At 34.3% G+C, this 19,253-nt stretch overlaps 4 protein-coding genes across 9 annotated transcripts; all 4 read right to left on the reverse strand.

Annotated features, from left to right (window-relative positions):
* Window positions 1-660: 660 nt before the first annotated feature.
* Window positions 661-2,413, reverse strand: LOC107434953 (uncharacterized). Its single transcript, XM_016046477.4, has one exon. The coding sequence runs from the start codon at window positions 1,186-1,188 to the stop codon at window positions 862-864; it is 327 nt and encodes a 108-aa protein (XP_015901963.1). The 5' UTR covers window positions 1,189-2,413; the 3' UTR covers window positions 661-861.
* Window positions 2,414-2,555: 142 nt separating this feature from the next.
* LOC107434952 (uridine nucleosidase 1) lies at window positions 2,556-6,996 on the reverse strand. Of its 6 annotated transcripts, XM_048465857.2 has the most exons (10): window positions 6,658-6,991; window positions 6,404-6,431; window positions 4,783-4,898; window positions 4,604-4,663; window positions 4,176-4,358; window positions 3,957-4,061; window positions 3,480-3,576; window positions 3,262-3,369; window positions 2,998-3,133; window positions 2,556-2,916 (listed from the first exon to the last, which is right to left on the reverse strand). In XM_048465857.2, exons 3-10 carry the CDS (start codon window positions 4,888-4,890, stop codon window positions 2,808-2,810), a joined length of 906 nt encoding a protein of 301 aa, XP_048321814.1. In that variant the 5' UTR covers window positions 4,891-4,898; window positions 6,404-6,431; window positions 6,658-6,991; the 3' UTR covers window positions 2,556-2,807. The 6 variants fall into 6 exon arrangements, with proteins under 6 accessions (XP_048321814.1, XP_015901959.1, XP_015901960.1 ...); XM_016046473.4 differs by having other exon boundaries at window positions 4,783-4,901; window positions 6,404-6,994; XM_016046474.4 differs by having other exon boundaries at window positions 6,404-6,992.
* Window positions 6,997-8,925: 1,929 nt separating this feature from the next.
* Window positions 8,926-13,322, reverse strand: LOC107434959 (transcription initiation factor TFIID subunit 12). The gene is made up of 9 exons (XM_016046484.4): window positions 12,615-13,322; window positions 12,132-12,293; window positions 11,415-11,927; window positions 10,834-10,908; window positions 10,280-10,358; window positions 10,124-10,188; window positions 9,915-9,950; window positions 9,627-9,808; window positions 8,926-9,349 (listed from the first exon to the last, which is right to left on the reverse strand). Exons 1-8 carry the CDS (start codon window positions 13,251-13,253, stop codon window positions 9,677-9,679), a joined length of 1,701 nt encoding a protein of 566 aa, XP_015901970.3. The 5' UTR covers window positions 13,254-13,322; the 3' UTR covers window positions 8,926-9,349; window positions 9,627-9,676.
* A 503-nt stretch (window positions 13,323-13,825) lies between these two features.
* On the reverse strand, window positions 13,826-17,281 carry LOC107434938 (uncharacterized). The gene is made up of 11 exons (XM_025067720.3): window positions 16,952-17,281; window positions 16,735-16,829; window positions 16,402-16,459; window positions 15,950-16,141; window positions 15,569-15,645; window positions 15,262-15,344; window positions 15,125-15,176; window positions 14,870-14,938; window positions 14,391-14,477; window positions 14,216-14,280; window positions 13,826-14,087 (listed from the first exon to the last, which is right to left on the reverse strand). Exons 1-11 carry the CDS (start codon window positions 17,091-17,093, stop codon window positions 13,976-13,978), a joined length of 1,032 nt encoding a protein of 343 aa, XP_024923488.2. The 5' UTR covers window positions 17,094-17,281; the 3' UTR covers window positions 13,826-13,975.
* Window positions 17,282-19,253: the final 1,972 nt, after the last annotated feature.

A 19,253-nucleotide genomic window follows, 5' to 3' on the forward strand; every position in this document is an offset into this window, starting at 1 on the left:
CGAAAGATATTTTGGCGAAGCAACCGCATAATTAACATAAATCTTATTTTATTTACCAAAAAAAAAAAAAAAAAACATAATCTTATTTTCTATAACCACATTAAGTACTCAATCACATTGCTATGTCATAAATATATACTTAAATTGAGAAAGATAAATAGGCAATGTTTCAAACGCATTATAGTACAATGTTGGATTCTTTGTTTAGTCTCTTTTGTTTTACCATTCAAAATTGCTAAGGTACACCGACCTTCTATTCTCTATATATATTAAAAATTAAAAAATAAAATAAAAAGAAAAAGCTAGGAACATATTTTCCAACTCACCCACAACCAATAAGGCGTTGGCCTTCTGGGCCAAGCGTTAAAGCTCTAAGGCTAATGCCCATTTTAGATAGCCCTTTAAAGCCCGGTAAGGAGTCCGGGCCGGGCTAAGCAATAGAGCTTTCTATGTGTAAGCCCATTTAAACTAGCCCTTTAATAAAACCCAATAAGGTATTCCGAGCTAAGCATTGGAGCTTTCTTAATCTAAGCCCATTTTAGATAGCCCTTTAAAAGCAGTATTTCTTTTTAACTGGTAAATGTTGATGAACGCTAACAATTCGGATTCTTCTTCTTTGCATATACAGGTCATATAAGCTGATATACAGAGAGAGGCGGACGAGCATAACTAATGTTGCATAGATCAACCACTTGTATATAATACATGAAATTTCAGAGAATACAACATAACATAATTAATGCCGTCAACTAAACACTCTTCCATATATATATACCTTTAGATATACATATAATATATATGTATATACATATGCGGTGACAATGAAGAAAATCAAACAAAAGCTCCTAATTGAAAATCCACCTATACTTGAAACTTGAAAGGAGTGATCTTGATAACGAGGCCAGGGAAAACATCGTCCGGATCATGGATATGTGGATTCTCTTCAACAATATATGGATCCCCACATTTTTCACTAATGGTTTGCAGCGTCTCTCCTTCACGAACCACGTATATTTCATCGCAGGGCCTGTTAATGTTAATAATATCTTTTTCCATAATCATCAGCCTCGATCTAAACTTACTCTCACCCGATTCGCAGCAGCTCAGCACCAGCATTATCGCCAACAACAAAGCACAGTACCACGATATCTTCTCTGCCATTGCAGTTGACGAACAATCGCACGCCATGACACAATTACTCTGTAAAAATATATATTGGGTTCTTGATTTTTGGGCCTTTTCAAGCTTTTTCTTTTTTCTGAGATGAATTAATCAATTTGTTTTTCTGTATTGGCTTTATGGTTTTCCTAAAGAGGTTTTTATACTAAAAAAACAAGAGGAAGGGGTGGGGGGTTTTGAAAATGAATATGTTACTTATGGTGGATGGAGTTGTTCCATTCTTGGCGGGAGTTGAGATGGGTTTTTCAGAGGAGTAGGTAACTGTCAACGGGAAGACTTCAAAAACTAAGTGAAGAAAAAGTTTGTTTTAAAAAGTTGGTTTAACTGCCTTTTTCCATTAAATGGATTTGGTTTTGGATTTTTGACTTTTGACAACTTATGTTAATTTATGCTCTCGTGTGCAGTCTTAACACCATGCCCTCCTATACATGTATATCCATCTGTATATATATATATATATATATAGTGTGTGTGTGTATATATGTATATATATATATATATATGTGTGTGTGTGTATCCTCTCCGACAACATATTTATGAGACTAACAAAAGAAATATGAAAGTACGTACTCACAGTGTCATAATCTCTTACTTGCCAACGAAAATGCAACCATATTTTAATTAATACTCCAACTTTTTTAACACCAAGTGGTCAACCATAGTGTTACCCATTTGTCAACTCTATAGATTTATGTCATGAGAGCTACTGCCCCTTTTTTACACCTCTGCCACCATTCATAATTTATTCTCCTTAGAAACTTTAATCTTCTCAATATATTTCCATCTTCTTTCTTCGTAGAAATGGTGTTTATATATTTTTGTTCTCCAACTCCATAATGCTTGTTAGAACAAAGCGGACTTGATATGCATTTTCTGTTTTTAATTTTTTTTTTCTTTTTTCCCGGTCTGTCCTGATTTCTGATGAAGATCAAAGTGATATTAAACCACGTTTCTATCCTGGGCACGAAAGTTAGAAACCCTTGGAAATATTAATAGCAAATGGTGAAGTAAATATTGGATCCTCCTCAGAAGTCACAATGGTAGGTTCAGCTTAGTGGCCTACAAAGGCCAGTTGGGAGAGGAAGAGAAAAGAACGAATGGCTGAGAATCTGAATTGAAAAAACTTCTCAATGGAGTTAGTGATTGGTCATACGCATGGACCTAATGGAAATTTATGAGACAGTGATTTGCTGGTTGCCGTAATAGCTGTTACATTTGAACAAGATATATCCAAACAAAGAACAACATTGACAAGTCTTCCACCAGAGAAATTTGGGAGGAAGATTAATCCACATGGGGCCAAGAGATCCATCGTAGAAAGCCTAGAAACCTAAATTGTTATTAAAGACCTCAAGTAAAGAAGAGAGATCAGAAAGTAAAGTAAAAAGGAATGGCATTCCTTCCTTTCGTAAATTTCATTCACTATCATTCTTGAAATGTTTTCGCTAAGTTTCAATAAACAACGGGACCATAACTGAGTGAGCTCTTCACACCTGAAACTCAGGTGATCTCCAGCACAACAGAAAATAGACGACTGGGGACTTTCAGTAGAAAATAAGATGCAACCCAAGCTTTGCTATGACAGGTATTGGCATCTCCAGGAATCTGCAGTCATACTCCTAAAGCTTTCATGGCTTCATTAGTAGATTTTTAACATAAGAGATGACTTCATCAACATCTACTGTCCAAGCAACAGAGATGGGAGAATAGCCTGACCATGGATTGCTTGTATTCCATCTGCAATAGAGACAACATATAATTATAATATGGAGATTGCATAAAATCAAATGTCTCAAGAGAAAGCCGCTTTGCTCATACTTTTTTAGTCCTTGGTCCATTAAGGTATGGCCTACACATATGCCCTGTGTCTCAACCCTCACAACTCCTTTCTTGTACGTAAACAAATCAGGCCGGACTAATGCCACAAAACTGACGGGATCATGAAGGAAAATACCTGGAAGCACGTAAGCAAGAGGCATCAAGGTGAAATACACCAAACAACAAATGAAACATGAAAATGCTATTCAAAATGCGGTAGTTGTAAAGATAATGTAGGTATAAATTACATGAAAAGAACATTACCATGGACACCATCAGACTTTACATGCCAATCTCTGTAGAATTTGCAAGTGTCTGATATGAACTGAGCATGCTTTCCTTTAGATTGCCTCAATTCGAGGAGGTCAGCATCTGAGATTATAATAACTAAGTTATTAAACTCAAAAGGATATTATTAAACTCAAAACAGTATAAGAGAAACTGGTCTAGGAAGAGAAGCAAATTATAAACTACAGTTTCACCTGCTAATTTAACTTGGGTTGTAATGTTTATTCCTACAACAGTGATATTTGCCCCGGATGTAAAAACAACATCTGCTGCCTCTGGATCCCCATAGATCTGCAAGTTAAATATTGGTACCATCATGTAATTTGTTGAGATTAATTTGGCAAGAGAACTTTAACTGGTTTTCAAACTCTGTAACTGATGATTGTTCATCAAAATATTATACAAAATATATTTACATTAAAAATTTAAAAATTAAAACAGTTGCATCAGGTGCAGCAGAAATCTTGTACTCAGAAGAGAGAATTAGTACAAAAATTTTAGTACAATCAGCCACGGTTTTATAAGTTTGTCAACAAACACAAGGGCAAAGGGAGAAAATAACTAGACCTTGTTTTCGAAGAAAAGAGTTCTTTCTATAAAAAACATGAGATATTTTGTACACTATTAGTTATTTTTGATTGACAAGCATGTTATGCTTGGATAGCACTTACATTTGCTTCCGCAGCAGGATTCACATTTCCTAATGCAAAGAAAGCACCGCCAAGTACTATTAGTCTCTTCACCTTCCTTGCGAAGGAAGAATCCCTTTTGATTGCCTGATAACAGTAAAAAAAAAAAAAAAAAAAAATATAACATAACCCTATTAATCATGCAATGTTAATTTCAGGAGCTCAAGGCAGCAAATTGAAAAGTATGATATTCTAACTCACCAAAGCTATGTTTGTCAGGGGTCCTAGTGCAAGAATAGATACTTCACCAGGATATTCAGAGACCTTGTGTACTAGGAATTCGGCAGCATTCTTCTCAATTTTCTTGGTGTTTGGAGGAGGTAGAAATATATTCCCCAATCCATCAGAACCATGGACAAAATCAGCTACACGTGGAATTCCACCCTATTCCAAAACAAAAGGTAGTCAATTAAATATAAAAAGGGTTCAATTAGGAACAAGGAAGGCCAACTCAAGTACTAAAATATCATAATATGTTTGCAAAATGTGTGATAATACAAAACTGCATGGCGATTACGCATATAGGAGTTCACCCAAAACAATCAAGCAGAAAATAATCTGCAAGTTAGATTTCAATTACTTTCTAGTTTTTCACAGCCTAAAATAAGAAATATTGTCAAAATAACTACCTTCAGAGGCTCCGGACTGCCCTCTGCCACAGGCACATCTGGACACCCTGCAATATCACACTATTCTTTTGCACATTAAAACATAAATTGATTAATGAACCTAATCAGAGAAAGGAAGATGAACTTGTAATAAAAGTTCCATTATACAAGATGTAAAATTAACCAACATACATACATACCAGAAGCAATGCATTCCGAGTGGCATCTTCTGTGGTAACATTACCAAAAGTTGTTGTTAAGCCCAAAATTTCTAACTCTGGAGTTTGAAATGCCATTAAGATGGCCATGGTATCATCTGCTGATAGAGAAAAAAAATCCATAAACTATCTGATATTAAAAGATGTCTGAGAACACATCACCACAATATACTACAAAGCTACCTGTAGATAATCATTATACTAATAGAATATACATGACTTTTAAAATTCTCCAAAATCATTACAAGATAACTCGATAAATATACTAATTAGAAACCAATTCAAGACCTTTTCCTTGCTATTCATATGAAGACCGACTCATATGCCTTGAGAAGGTAAGACAAGGGGTCAGTCCTCCGGTGCAAACCATTGCCACATTTTCCTTTTCTATGGGTTCTACAAATTGAAAATGATCTAAGGAAAGCTCTTTCTAATGCAACTAACTACATTGTGCGCAAAACAATATTTAAATTCCACAGGCAAATGGGACATCCAGAAAAAAGCTTTATCAGTCTTAAAGGAAAATAAAATACAGGTTATAAATATTTTGTTTCTCGAATAATGATTCCTTCAACATTAAGCACCACCATCACCAACCAGTTTGACTGGGGAGGCTAAAGATCAAAAGTCTCAACAAAAGGTCTAAGACTTCTTCTTTATGGTGTCATGTCAACATCGAGTATGGTTGGTAAAAAAGCCAAAACCAGTTTTCAAAAATTCATTGGCTGGCACTGTTTTTCTGTTTTCATAATAATTTAAAAAAAAAAAAGAAAAAAAGATTTAACTAGCTTTTGAAGCCTCAAGGCATGTTTGATTATGCAAAAATTTCACTACTCTCGAAGCAAACTTATAATTATACCAATTTAGGAATCGATTCGGTTTTGAACGTTAACATGTTGGAAAGTTTTGTTTGCCTTTTTTTCAGATGTATCTTGCAGATGATCTCGAAAGTATGTTAATCATACTTTGACCCCTTCCAAACAGAGTAATAGAGTGCAAACTTTTGCTCGTATTTAGCAATATATATAGAAAAATATACATCCAGCTTTCGTCATTATGAAGACTATCTTATTTTTGTTTATTATGCTTTCCTTATCTAAAAGGGCAAGAATATCAATACGCCATAAATTCTCACCAGACCCGTATACGCAGTCAGCAGTTTACATAGGAGGGTTGAAAAGTCAGAAAAAAAGAAAAAGAAAGAGCATTACCAAAAAAACAGAGAAAAAGAAAGAAAACGGACAAAACATATATACATACCCATCAATGGCATTCCACCAGCAGAATTAAAAATAATATTAGAAGTATAAACACATGCTAAAATCAAAATATTAACAATTAAACTCAAATTTAACGTAAACATGAACTAAGCCTGATCCATAAAATGGGTTAAATAAATCTAAAAAATCCACCTTCTTTCTTTTTTGGCTTAGTTGAAAACTAGTTGATTTCCCACAACCCAAAAGAACCATAAAAAATAGGAATCACAGATTTCAGCCGCTTTCATTTTCTTACTTTTTCCCAACAACCAAACAAGGAAACGAAAAAAAATGAAATAAAGTAAAAAAATTTAATAAAAAAATAAAACGACGATAGAACTCACCAATTCCAGGGTCAGTATCGATAATGAGCTTCTCAGGATTGGCAGACGATCCAAAAAAACCATGGCATACACCGTCGACGACCCCATCACACGAATTCGGCATGACGCAATCGATAAAAAAAAACAATCTATTAGGGCTTGACAGACAGCGAAAGAACAATCGGAGCCAAATCTGCTATATATGTGTATGCATATGCCTGTTATTATTATAACATCATATGCATATACACATATATATAAATATATATACACACCAAAAGAGAAAGAACCTCTTTTTTTTTTTTTTTTTTTTTTTTTTGGTTGTAATTCTGGTGGATTAGGGATTTTTGTCAGGAATGAAGAAACTCAAGTTGAGTTGGCCTCGGGGCTGCCCAGAGAAACTATATATATAATATAAATGGTTGGGTGAGTTTCGGTTTGGTTATGGAAACACAAGACGAAGATGACGAAGTTGGCTCTCGACTGAAGAACCAATGGTAGGCCGACAGTTGGCGTATTCCAATAGTATCTGAATCTCGCATTGAGTCCGGTTTTCGATATGCTTGTCCATCGGAAATCGCAATAAATAGCACAATAACATTTTATTTTATTTTTATTAACTTATAAAGTAAATACCATTTGTTTTTAAAGTAATCTTGTTTTTCTTTGAGATAATGGAAATTATCGGATAACCTTTGTTTTTTTTATTTTATTAATTAATTGACCAAAATCAGGTTTTGTCAAACTTTGGAAACTTTCCACTTTGGCGCACTGTGGCACCGACATAAATAGCTATAAAGACGCTGTTTCTTTTTGCCTTCTCTTTTTTTTATCCGAATCTGTTATAGAAAGGAATTCAAGAATAAGACTCGACGTGAAAGTCGAGGTTTAATCGTCTCAAAGAATACGATTAGTGTAAATTTAATTATGGAAACTTTTTTGATTCAGAATTATACAATAACTAATATATTTTTCAATAATTTAATGATTTGGAGCAGGTGATGTTCTAATTAAATCAAAGATCTGGTTTACACGATCTCCTACGCTCGCCCCTTACGGAATGACAGATATAAATTATTTTCACGTCAGATATAATGCTTAATGCCAAGGGATCCACATTTGATGTTTGTATATCAACTTACGCTGTCACATGGACACAGGTGTATTGTTATTTAATATTTATCCCCCCTAAAAAAAAAAAAAAAGGTGTATTGTTATTTAATTATTTTTCGTTTTAAATTATTAATTTATTCTATTTGTAATAATTGGATTTTGTTTGCCTTTTGGTCCATCTTCTTTTCTTTTGCTAATTGCTTTTTGGTTTTGGTCTATCACGTTAATATATTGGATGCGGTATCACATTCACAGCCCTTTTTTTGCCACATGTTCTTTTTGGTGTATCTTCTTTTCTTTTGGTAATTGCTTTTTGGTTTTGGTCTATCTTGTTGATCTGTTGGATGCGGTATCGCATTCACACACATTTTTTTGCCACATGCTCTTGACTAAGGTAGGGTAGGTATGTATTTTAATTTTCTTTCTTGGTTCTTTCAGCTTTTTATTTATTTTTTTGGTGAATTTTCTTTCATCTTTTTATTCGGTTCAGAAAAAGCATGAATTTTGCTCAATAAATAAAGAATCTTGAATTGAATCAAAATATAAGGTTGGCCACCTCTATCTTTTTGTACTTATAAAATGGATGGAGACTTTATATTTGTTTTGTAAATTATGAGAAACGTACTGAAATGGGCAGAAGGATTAATTCTGTGTGTCTCTGACTGCGTAGAATTACCTGATTCAATTATGGGCCGTACCTTTTTTTTTTTTCAGCACATGATATTGACATCCATAGGAAATTCGAACAGAGAACATTCACATGTCGAGTATCCTCTATCACCAGGACACACCCCACACTGGGAGAATTTGCATGTGCCCGCACATGCCTAACCCTTTCTTTTCTCCTCATAACCAACGTAAATCATCACACCCATTTCACGTAAATAGTTTCTTAAGAAAAAATTAAAAAAATATATATAAACACACACACACACACACACACACACATTTTCAAACTATAAACTTCGAGCGAGTGTTTTCATCAGGAAAAAGAATAAAAAGTGAGTGTGTGACATAGGTACGGAATAAGAAAAGAAATGAATACAGACAAAATAAACGGTAAAGAGAACACTCTGAAGGAAGAGAATAATTAGGTCCATCCGCAGAGCTTTCGCAATAACAATAAACAAAAGAGAAAATTCAATGGTAGAAAGGGTAGAAAGACAATCTAGTGAGCTAAAGGACAGTCAAATACTGGCTATCAACTGGCTTCGCCAGGGCCAAGAGAGTACCAAGTTTTATTTTATTTGTGCAAATGGCAGTCAAAGGGCACGTTTTTATACACTAGGTGCAGGTATCACCGCATGTTTTTCAGCACTCAAAGAGCCAGCCATCACACTTGGTCATTATAGAAGACAATCACAAAAGGACTTATGAAAAAACAAAAAAACAAAAAAAAAAAAAAAAAAAAAAACTAACGAGACCCAATATTTGCTCATGTAAACAAAATGACCATTTTTTCCTCTCTGCTTTCTGTATGAGAAGTGGAGTACAAAGCTATAATCTGGCTTGTATATAAGACATATTAGGTACAAGCAATAATTTGCTCATCGGTAGCCAGAGTAATTACAAAAATCTAGCTTTGCTATGAGCTGTCCATAATTGTTCCGCATTTACATTGCAATATACCAGTGGCCCCCACAAGATTCGAGAAGGGCGCTGGCCGAGCATCCATGAAATTAAACTGCTTAGTTGCTAAAACAAGATGGCGAGGTGACCAAGAAGTATCCTCGATGCATAATATGTGAATTTCTATGATTTCAACTTTGCCGATGTGCACCAAGGCAAGACAAAAAGGCAATTTAATAAATCTTCATGCTATAAAATAAGAACTTCCTTCTGCAAAATTAGTCCCTGCAACAGCCGACAGAACTAAGTGTTACTAAAGATAAATCAATTCTTCAACCAATTCCACAGGTACTAAATATTTTGCACAGCACATTGTACAAAAAAGCTATATGTAGTTTCAAGAGGTAACTCAGAAGAAATTATGGGAACAAAGCATCTTGAAATTAATATACCCTAATAGTCCATTTTTATTTTCCATAAAATCTTTAATCTACACATAATTTTGTAATAGTCCATTTTTATTCTCCAAAAAATCTTTAATTTACACATAACTTTCGCATACCTTCATCAGCATAATCCCAAAGAAGTACGAGCAATGAAGCCTGCATGCAACTAACTTTTGACGTTTGGAGAGCCCAGCACATTTGCAGGGTTTTTTGCGATGCTACCTTTTGCATTTCCAGTGGCCTGTCCAGTGGAATTCCTGGTATTTGCTGTTTCAGTTACTGCCATGGACTTCTTTATCTGCCAACAGCCAACAATAAAATACCATCAAGGAAAATCAAAGTTTTCAGAATCAAATGAATGAATGTCCATAAAAAAAGGGGATATACACAAGGCTAAAACTTACTGCTGCAAGACGTTCCTTGTGAATATCATTCATAATCTGCAAAACCATCAACAAAATAGAATGAAGGAAAATCGAAGCTTTCAGAGTCAAGAACACAGAACAGAAACATTGTACATATTTCTTTCTGTGTAAAACACACAGACAAAAGACTATGTCCTTCCACCATACAACATAGTAGATAAGAGACACAAGTCAATGGCAATTCTTACTGGTTTCCTGTAGGTCTTAATCTCATCACCACCAAAGCCAGGAAGGTTTATGTTCCAGTTTCTATCTGTATCAAATCCAAGAGAAAAAACCAATTTGAACTCTTAATCTGCACCATATGATTGAGAAATGTGAAGGAATTGTCACACAAAACTGACCAAGATGCAGAAGTATGTCCTTTGCTTCCAACATTGTCGATTTTCGATGCTTGGCTAATGAGCAACCGAAAGTAGTAATCTGTCAACAAGTAGAAGAGTACGTTTGTCAAATTAAGAATGCAGATGGAGATGTGGAAAGTGATCAATCACCTGTGATGATTAAAAACCTTCAGGAAAAAACTGAAGATTAACATCTAAGAAAGTTTCCCATCCCATTTACTCGGGCCAGGGTGCATGAATTATTTTCCTTCTTCCAACAAGAAGACAATGCCCTTCTAATTTTTTTTATTTTTTTATTTATTATTATTATTATTTTTTTTGTGTCATCAACAATATAAATTCATTCTGTTAGGAAAACAGGATAAAATCAACACGGTGAACAGCCACCAAAAGTTCAAGTGCTCACACTGTAATGAACTTCAAAGAAATTGCCAAGATGCAATTCTATTAAAAAATAAGACGAAATCTCCAACAATATATAATTCCAAATTCTAGCATAAACATTTCATTGAGCATAATATAATGAAATTCTAAATGCCGGTCCATTCACTTACAGACTCAACAAAGTCGTCTGCAATATCCATAAGAATGTCTTCGACTTCAGGGTCCAACCTCTCAGATGGATCGATCTGTCCAAGAAGCAGAAGAGTTAAAATTTGGAGAAGAAAAAAAATAGAACACAGGAACATGAATTTTGAATGAAATTATCACATCATGTAAAGAGCAGTCCATTCTTTTTTATGTTGACACAGGTCCTTTTCAAAGTTCTGAACACTACAATCTGCGCTTTGCTTCAATGCTCAGGATACATCCTCTTTTAGTGCCATTTTATCACAATAATTTATTCATTACATTTAAAGAAGAATAAAGCATTAGGCACCCTTGGGAAACAACTTACATTCTTGAATCTGGAAACTTTAGACGTTGACACAAATCGTTAGCATGTAAAAAGATCAGATAAAATCATGTTTCTTATTTTGCATATTTAATGTCTTATACTCTAATTGTAGCGCATAGATCAAGAAACTATTTTCTCATCTTTGCAAATTGGAGTTGACAATCAAGGCCGATAATACAAATTTATAAAGTTTGAGAAGAGCAGTTATGCAAATAATAGATGACCAACAATACTCACCTGGTTTACTAGCTCATGGATGCTTCTTTTGCTAAGAATCCTATTAGAAGTTTCATCAACTTCCTTAGCAGCTGTTCTATTCTGGGATCCTGACTGGGCTGTACCAGGTTGAACCGTTGCAAGAGAAGAAGACTTCGGGGTTATAGAACCCTGGACCCTAGTTATATGTTGCTGATGGGACAAGGCTTGTGGAACCCTAGATGATGAAACTTGTTGCCCAAAATGCTCGTGAGTCTGATTTGCTGTTGAAGGTTGTTGCTGCTGTGAAGCAGTCATATGCTGTTGCTGTGAAGCCCCAGGGAGAGAATGCTGTTGTGGCAGATGTGATCGTTGCTGCAGGGACTGTGAGTTGACCTGCTGCCTATACGAAGGGGATGGTAGCGGAGGCTTCCCTTGTGATCCAGATGACAACCATGGCTGATTAAGGGACTGCATATTTTGAGATGTACTTGGTGAAGAAGAACCAGGAGATCCCACTGACAAGGCTCTTAGCAGGCCATGCCCTTGAAAATTCTGATATAAAAAAAAAAAATATATATATATATATATATATCAAAACATACTAATATAACAGGAAAAAAAAAGGATTATAAGCCTCACGGGATCCTCTTTTTAAGTGGCAAAAAAAATGAGAATGTAATGCAAATATACATCATACATGTCGATAAATTACGAAAAACGAAAATGAAAATGAAAATGAAAATACGAAATACTAACCTGGGGAGGAGGTTGGGTATTGGAGTTAGATTGTGGCCTAAGAGAAGATTGAACAGGTCTCTGTTGATTGTGAGCAGGAATCCCAACAGGTCGCATCTGGGAACTAGAGTTGATTGATCCCAGCATTCCCATCCCCTGCATTCCTTGCATTGGAGGTTTAACCTAAATACTCCAGAAAGCCTATTATTCAGAACAGCCTCAATCTTCCCCTTACAAGCAATATGACTAGAAACTTTAAAGGCATAGTATTATCGATGAACTATGATCCCCTAATTTGCTGCTGATAAAAAAATATGAATAAAAAACAGAAAGATTGAATTAAATCTTATGTTTCATTTCCAGTTTTAATATTAGCAGGATTTGATATGCTCACATTAACTAAGGAAATTCATTAGGAATTAGCCTTTTATACAAAATTTCAAATTCCTTCCGCAGAAAATTCAAGTATGGGATACAACGACATGTCATAAAACAAAGCAGCACCTGCAACGCATTGGAAGTGGACGATGGTTCGGGAAGATTGACCCCACCACGGCCCAAACCACCAAAATGCTGGCCATAGGACGACGAAAAGGGAGCAGGTTGGGGAGGAGAAGGGCTTGGATGGTGAGCCGGAACACCAAGAGCGATACCACCCCTTGGTGGCGGTGGCGCAGCGGTCGACGGCGACGGTGAAGACGATGAAGGAGGTCCAGTGGATAAAGAAGAAGAAGAAGAAGAAGGAGCGGAAGAGAAGTGTGAGAAATGGGACTGCTGCCAAGGAGCTCGCGGCAATGCAGCGGGAGGCCTGGTCTGCACAGGAGTAGTAACGGACTGGGGATGCTGCTGAGGCGATTGGAGTGATGGCAGCGGGGTTGTGGGTTTAGGATTAGGGTTTGGGGTTTGGGTTGGAATGGGATTAGGGCTAGGGTTAGGGTTTTGGTTTCCGACAGGGTTGGGATTTGGAGGAGGAAGGAGGGGGACGGGGGTTGAGGAGGTAGTTATGGAGGAGGTTGGAGGTGGCTGCGACTGAGGCTGAGGTTGTGGCGGTTGTGGTGGTGGTTGGCTGGGGTTCTCCGAAGCTTGCAAGGTGGTCGGAGTGGTGACAGAAGCACTGGGCGGGGTGGGGTTTTGGTGGTCCATTGGGGGTTTTCGACCGTTTTCAGGAGTTGAGCGGCAGCTTTTCCTGCCTATTTATATTGGCGCTTTTCTTATTGCTTTATCCGAGTCACCGACTCTCATTCACGAAAATTCAGTTAATTTATTTTATTTTTTCACTCCTAAGTTCGAATAGTTTATTAACATGCCACGAACAACAATTTCATCAACCATATTATTCATAAAAATATATATGCTTAAAAAAATCAAAACCATTTTTTACAAAATTATCATAAACTCACAGTTAATATATTGTTGCTATTTTCCTCTTTATATTCTTGTTTAAATCTTATATATATAATATTTATATATATATATATATATATATTTTTTTTTTTCCCCATCCCATATTTCTTTTATTTTGATAATTAAAGATTGAAACAAAAGACCTTTTGTCTCATACGATAGAACTGAATAAGAAAATGTTTCCAAGGCTGTTGGTGTGAATAACTGCAAACTTCATCTTAAATATAATATAGGTTCTGCATACCAAAATAAGGAGGCGCTTTACACCAAATAGAACCAGAATAAAATGAACAACTAATAAGAAAGCAGAGTATAGTGAAAATGCTTATAAATGATTTCCAAAGGGATTAATTGGCTGTATTACTTTCTTCTCAATCTTTTGTCTCATATATATTTTTAAAACCAAATTTAGATTACACATATAGTAAAAAGTTTGGATATGTCATCAGGTGCTCTGCCCCTCACGGAGTAAAAGACGAATTTCTAGGTTCACCATTTTCTTCATTAACTAGTAGGTACTGATCATCTGGGTTTCCATCCTCTGTATAGGGTACAGAAACAGGATCATTCCCACTACAAAAAAAGCCAAAAGTGAAGCCATTAAGAAGCAGATTAACTCTAAAACTTCATATTGGATCATTAGAGTCTATTAAGGAGAACTTGGTAAAACTTTATATCAATTTTGAGATTCGTGAACATACGTTGTGGAATATACAATTAGCCCCATAACTATAACTGCAAAAGCTAGATAGTATAACCAGTCAACCTGCATTTTGTGGATAAAGTCCAGTTAATGCTGCCAATTTTTAGTATATAAAAGGAACAAGTTTTTAATAGTTGCAAAAATGAATAATCTCATTTCTCTAGGGGTGGTACCTGCTGGTGGTAGAGAAAGATGCGAAACACAACTACCCACATATCAGATGTGAGAACAGACAGGTTGAACAGTGTGGCTCCACTTAGCTGTATATGTAAAAACCTCCCATTAAAGATACTAAAAGTGCTTTTTTTTTTTTTAATTTTAATTTATTATTATTATTATTATTATATGGTTTATGCCGGTTTCCAAGGATAATATATTGCTTTCTCAATTTGTAGTTGGTCGATTTATTTGTACTACTAGTCATTAGCATTGAAAGGAAAATTAATTAGTACTAAAGTCTTTATACATACATATATGATATGAATTCATAGACATATGGGCAGTTTTCCACTCCCTTAAAGCTAAATTGATGCAATTAAATTTAGCTTCTTTTTTTTTTTTTTGGTAATATAAATTTAGCTAGTTTTACATGATGCATAGTGGTATAACCTGAAAAAGTAAGTAAATAATAAAAAATGAAAAGGAAATCGACCTTGAGAACCAATGGAATAAGTGTATAGAATAAAACGCCTGCGAAAATATACCCAACAAATGCCAATATCTGAGAAAGACAGAATTAAATAAACAAGCAAATAGAATTAAAATCATCACTTATAAAAGCAGGGAACCTGCAAGTAATTTAGGTACAAGAATGCTTGCTTGTTCATGAACAATACAGAGATAAATCTTGAAAGGAATTAAAGCAGTTGTAAGGGATTAAAGACAAAAGCAGGATTCAATTACTTACAATATCTTCAGACCACTTGACTGATTCCAGGTCCTTTCGTTCTAATATACATCTAAATGAATGTTAAGAAGTGAAACCAATATTCTAAAGCCGATTTTATCTTTATATATATTCCGTAACAAATAAAAAAAGGATACATCTCACACAAACTCACTATAAATCCAAAAACACCAAGCATGGACATTACTTCCACACGATCTTTTTTCTTAACACAGAACTCCTGCAATACAGGAAAGACTAATTAAAAACAGAAGCAGCCAAAGCCCCAAAATATGTATAAAACTAACAAAATCAAAGAGCAAGGAAATAAATGGCATTTGTCATGTAGTATAACCGTGCAAGAAGTTACTTGATTAGAAATTAAATTTAGTTCAAATGTCTCACCTGAATATATAGTTGCCTATTGATAATTAACAGAGATAGTAAGAAGAGGATTAAACTAACCAAGCCCACATTGCTCATTGCTAATAAAACTGTTGCTCCAATGACAAGTAAATCACCAACAAGAGGTCTTGAACTACCTACAAGAATATCAAAGTGATTTCAGTTTTATTTGAACGAATATTATTCCAATACTATATTTGGTGCTCTTCTTCTTTTTATTATTATTTTTTATTTCCCTCTCTTTATAAGCATTGTCAAATATCTGCCATGATTTTATCTCCTTCCTTGTTACTATATGGTGAGGACTTTTATAATGATTACTTAAGAATGCAAGGAAATTACATAATAGTGATGAGAAAAAGAACTAACATGGAACACTTTCCATAAATGACATGCCAGTTAATCAATCAAGAACAAAATCATCAGTTAAAAGGAAATGACCTCCACCGCCCACCCCTGCATCTGAGAGGAATACCAAACCAAGACCCGCCACACATGCGGCAGCACCCAATAACTGCCACAGTGAATACCGAGTACCAATGAAGATCCGCGTTAAGATTATGACCCATGCTATGGTACAACAATCCAATAATGTTACACTTGTTATTGAAGAAAACTGGAACGCTTGGTTAACTGCATCAATAACAACAAGTCGTAAATCCATCATATTAATAAGATGCATCTGAAATATCCTCTGCCATCAGTCAATTTACAAATATTTGTGACCAGTGCTTAGATCCTAATTGGTCATATGATCCTCCAGGAAAAAAAGAAGGAAAATTTAACTTTCATTCCTTTATCAACTAATTGCAATATTCTTGATTAACGAAATCTCACAAGTGACTAATGGGCAAAGCATATAAGATTAAGAAAGCTCAGGGACAACAACTCACAGAGGTAATTCCCATGAACATCAACAAACCCCAAGAGGGGATACCAATACCAAGAAACCTGCACGGAGAGAATGTTAGTCTCAGTTCTGAAAACGCCCACCAGTGGAATAATCTAGCTTCAAACGGCAACAAAAAGAACATTAATTTTGGAATTTCAACTTCACAAGAGCATAAATTAACAAACTCCTCTACTGCTTTAGCTAAAATAAAAAATAATAATTTCATGGTGCTTATTTCTCAAAAAAAAGGGAAAAATCTAAAATATTTCAGTCTTTAAAATAATTTAAAAGTTAACGTCAGAAGAATTTATATATATATAAAAAAAACCAATACTCGTAGCTGCTGACGTCTATAAAGCAGAAGGCCCCCATAGATCAAAGCCAAAGCCAAGTAAACAAAAAGGCTCTGAGCAAGAGGAGCATCCACACCTACAGTTAGAGAGTCACCTTATCGGATTAAGTGACAATAAAATAAAATTAAAAGGTAGTAATTAAGTAATAAGTAAAACAGAACATAATAAAATCTGAAAATGGGTGAATTAAAGGGTTACCAAGTTCGGCAATGAGAGAGGAAAAGAAACTGCAGAGTGCTAGAACAAAGGAGGCGAGCTGACCCAGGCAGAGCAGGTATAAAGTCCTAAAAGTTGCAAGGTTTCTCCACCAGGTGTTTACAGTGCTCCAATTCATGGTCATAATGATTTCAGATAACCAAAATATATCTAATTATTATGAAGGCGTAGAATATATATATATATATATGTATATATATTACAAGTTAGTGCAGATGGCTTTTCTGAGTGATGCAAGTCAAATTCAACTACCCGTCTTTACTTGAAGACCAACTATTTTCTCTGTGAGACATAGAGAATTAGTTTCATGAACAGTGGAATCACTCTTTCTCATAGCTCAACTCCTATATAATATAAGAAAAAAAAAAATATATATATATATATTTAGTTTATAATTAATTTGTTTGAGAGTAAAATAAAATTCTTTAACATTAAAAATACGTAATGATTGTGTCAAGCTTTTATTTGCCTAATTGAAGGCAAATATCTAAATATGATCATGAGTAATTGTTTTTGATTTCTTTGTCTTTTGCTTTCGTCAATTATTATGAATATAACAAATCCTTGAAGCAGTGGTAATGATATTATAATGAAGAAGGAGACAATTTCTTCACCGTTCGTCTTTTGCTTTTTTCCCACTTTTGATCTGTGATATCATTCTGTTTCTTTCCTGTTCTGTTGAGCAAAATGTATCCTGGTAGACTTGGTAAGTGAAAAAAAAATCGTTTGGAAACGTTCAAGATTTTGATTTTGTTTATTTAAAAAAATACTATTTATTTTGATAATAATTATTAATGATATTGAAAAATTCAAATAGCTATTTAAAAAAGGTTTATTTTTCAAATTAAAATTTAAAAACAAGAAATTAATATATAATTAAATGTTGCTAATTAACAGTTTTTATATTAATAGAGATTCCGTTGGAAATAATTTTCTAATGAAAAATATAAAAACTCCTTAAATGTAGAAGCAAATTCATGCTGGATAAATTAACCAAAAAAAAAAAATTACAAATTAAGATTAAAAAAAGAGAAATAAGAAAAAAGAGATATTAAGATTAAAAAAATAGAAATAAAGAAAAAATAAAAAAATATATATATAAAAACCGAACTCCACCTAATTTTCTTTGATATTTATTTGGCTCGACCCTTTTCTTCTTCTGAACAGTGTAAAGATTTAACTTTTGAGATTGACCTATTGGTACCTTTGATTTGACAATATATATATATTATATTAAATACTTAAATAAACGGTGTAAACGCAATAAAAATATATTATCACTAATTTACAAAAAAAAAAAAAATATATATATATATATATATATATACATATATTGTCACTAATTTCATAAATGACTAATGCCAAAGAACAAATGATTAAGAAAGCTCAAGTACAACGACTCAAGGAGGTAGTTGGATTAAACCAAAAGGCTCCGAGTAAGAGGCACATCTACACCAACATATATAGAAAGAAAAGGGGAATTAGAACATGTGAATGAAATCTAACATCCCAAAAAAGAAAGAAAAGAAAAACAGCAAAAAAAAAAATTGAAATGGGTTGATTAAAGTCATAAAGGTATTTTACCAAGCTTTGTAAGAGAGACGAATAGAAGCTCATGAGAGCAGGAAGATAGGAGATAACCCAGGAAGGGAAGGTACAGAGTTTGAATGTTGCTTGGTTTCTCCACCACCTTTTCATTGTGCTGACTTTCTTTGTTACTAACTATTCTCACTACCATACTTGGAAAGAAGAAGGAAGATTAGAGTGGCTGTTAAAACGATTGCCATGCACATTAACTACCCTTCTTTCATTGACTTAGTCATTGGGATTATTGGAGTGAGGGAACACTTTTTTCGTCATGAATCGAATTTAAACCTAACAACTCTAAGCAAGCTATAAACATCAACAGGCATTTATGGCTTCCATGAATCCATGGCCCAACCAGTAAAGCTGATTGTGGTTGACTAGTCGTACACCTAAATGTTAGTTTGGCTCCCAACTTGAAAACTATATTAAAACTAAAACTAAAAATTAATTTATTAAATACAGATTAAAAATATATTATATGAATTTTAGTATTTCATTGCTTTTTATTTTTATTTTTTTTATTTAGGTAGAAGACTTTAAAGGAAAAAACAAAAAGAAGTAGGAAAGAGTTAAGAGAACTGTTTGGCCAAAGTAAAAGAAAAAACCCAGAACTCTGTAATTTCTCTTCTTGAAATATAGTTGAAATTTAATCCAACAAATATTGTATCTAGTTATAATTGTCATTAATGAAATTATT

This window comes from Ziziphus jujuba, chromosome 11, assembly GCF_031755915.1.
Source record: "Ziziphus jujuba cultivar Dongzao chromosome 11, ASM3175591v1".
Classification (NCBI taxonomy): Eukaryota; Viridiplantae; Streptophyta; class Magnoliopsida; order Rosales; family Rhamnaceae; genus Ziziphus; species Ziziphus jujuba.

Excerpts from the sequence above, each read along its gene's own strand:
- LOC107434953 (XM_016046477.4), bottom strand. The coding sequence starts at position 1,188 with ATGGCGTGCGATTGTTCGTCAACTGCAATGGCAGAGAAGATATCGTGG.
- LOC107434952 (XM_016046473.4), bottom strand. The coding sequence starts at position 6,506 with ATGCCGAATTCGTGTGATGGGGTCGTCGACGGTGTATGCCATGGTTTT. Across the intron at positions 3,577-3,956 it reads ATCCTGCTGCGGAAGCAAAT|ATCTATGGGGATCCAGAGGC; the intron begins GTAAGTGCTATC and ends TTTAACTTGCAG. Across the intron at positions 3,134-3,261 it reads AAAGTCTGATGGTGTCCATG|GTATTTTCCTTCATGATCCC; the intron begins GTAATGTTCTTT and ends ACGTGCTTCCAG.
- LOC107434959 (XM_016046484.4), bottom strand. The coding sequence starts at position 13,253 with ATGGACCACCAAAACCCCACCCCGCCCAGTGCTTCTGTCACCACTCCG. Across the intron at positions 10,189-10,279 it reads GGACATACTTCTGCATCTTG|ATAGAAACTGGAACATAAAC; the intron begins GTCAGTTTTGTG and ends GATTTGATACAG. Across the intron at positions 9,809-9,914 it reads ACAAGGAACGTCTTGCAGCA|ATAAAGAAGTCCATGGCAGT; the intron begins GTAAGTTTTAGC and ends GGCTGTTGGCAG.
- LOC107434938 (XM_025067720.3), bottom strand. The coding sequence starts at position 17,093 with ATGACCATGAATTGGAGCACTGTAAACACCTGGTGGAGAAACCTTGCA. Across the intron at positions 15,177-15,261 it reads ATAGTGAGTTTGTGTGAGAT|ATGTATATTAGAACGAAAGG; the intron begins GTATCCTTTTTT and ends ACATTCATTTAG. Across the intron at positions 14,281-14,390 it reads TCTTTCTCTACCACCAGCAG|GTTGACTGGTTATACTATCT; the intron begins GTACCACCCCTA and ends CACAAAATGCAG.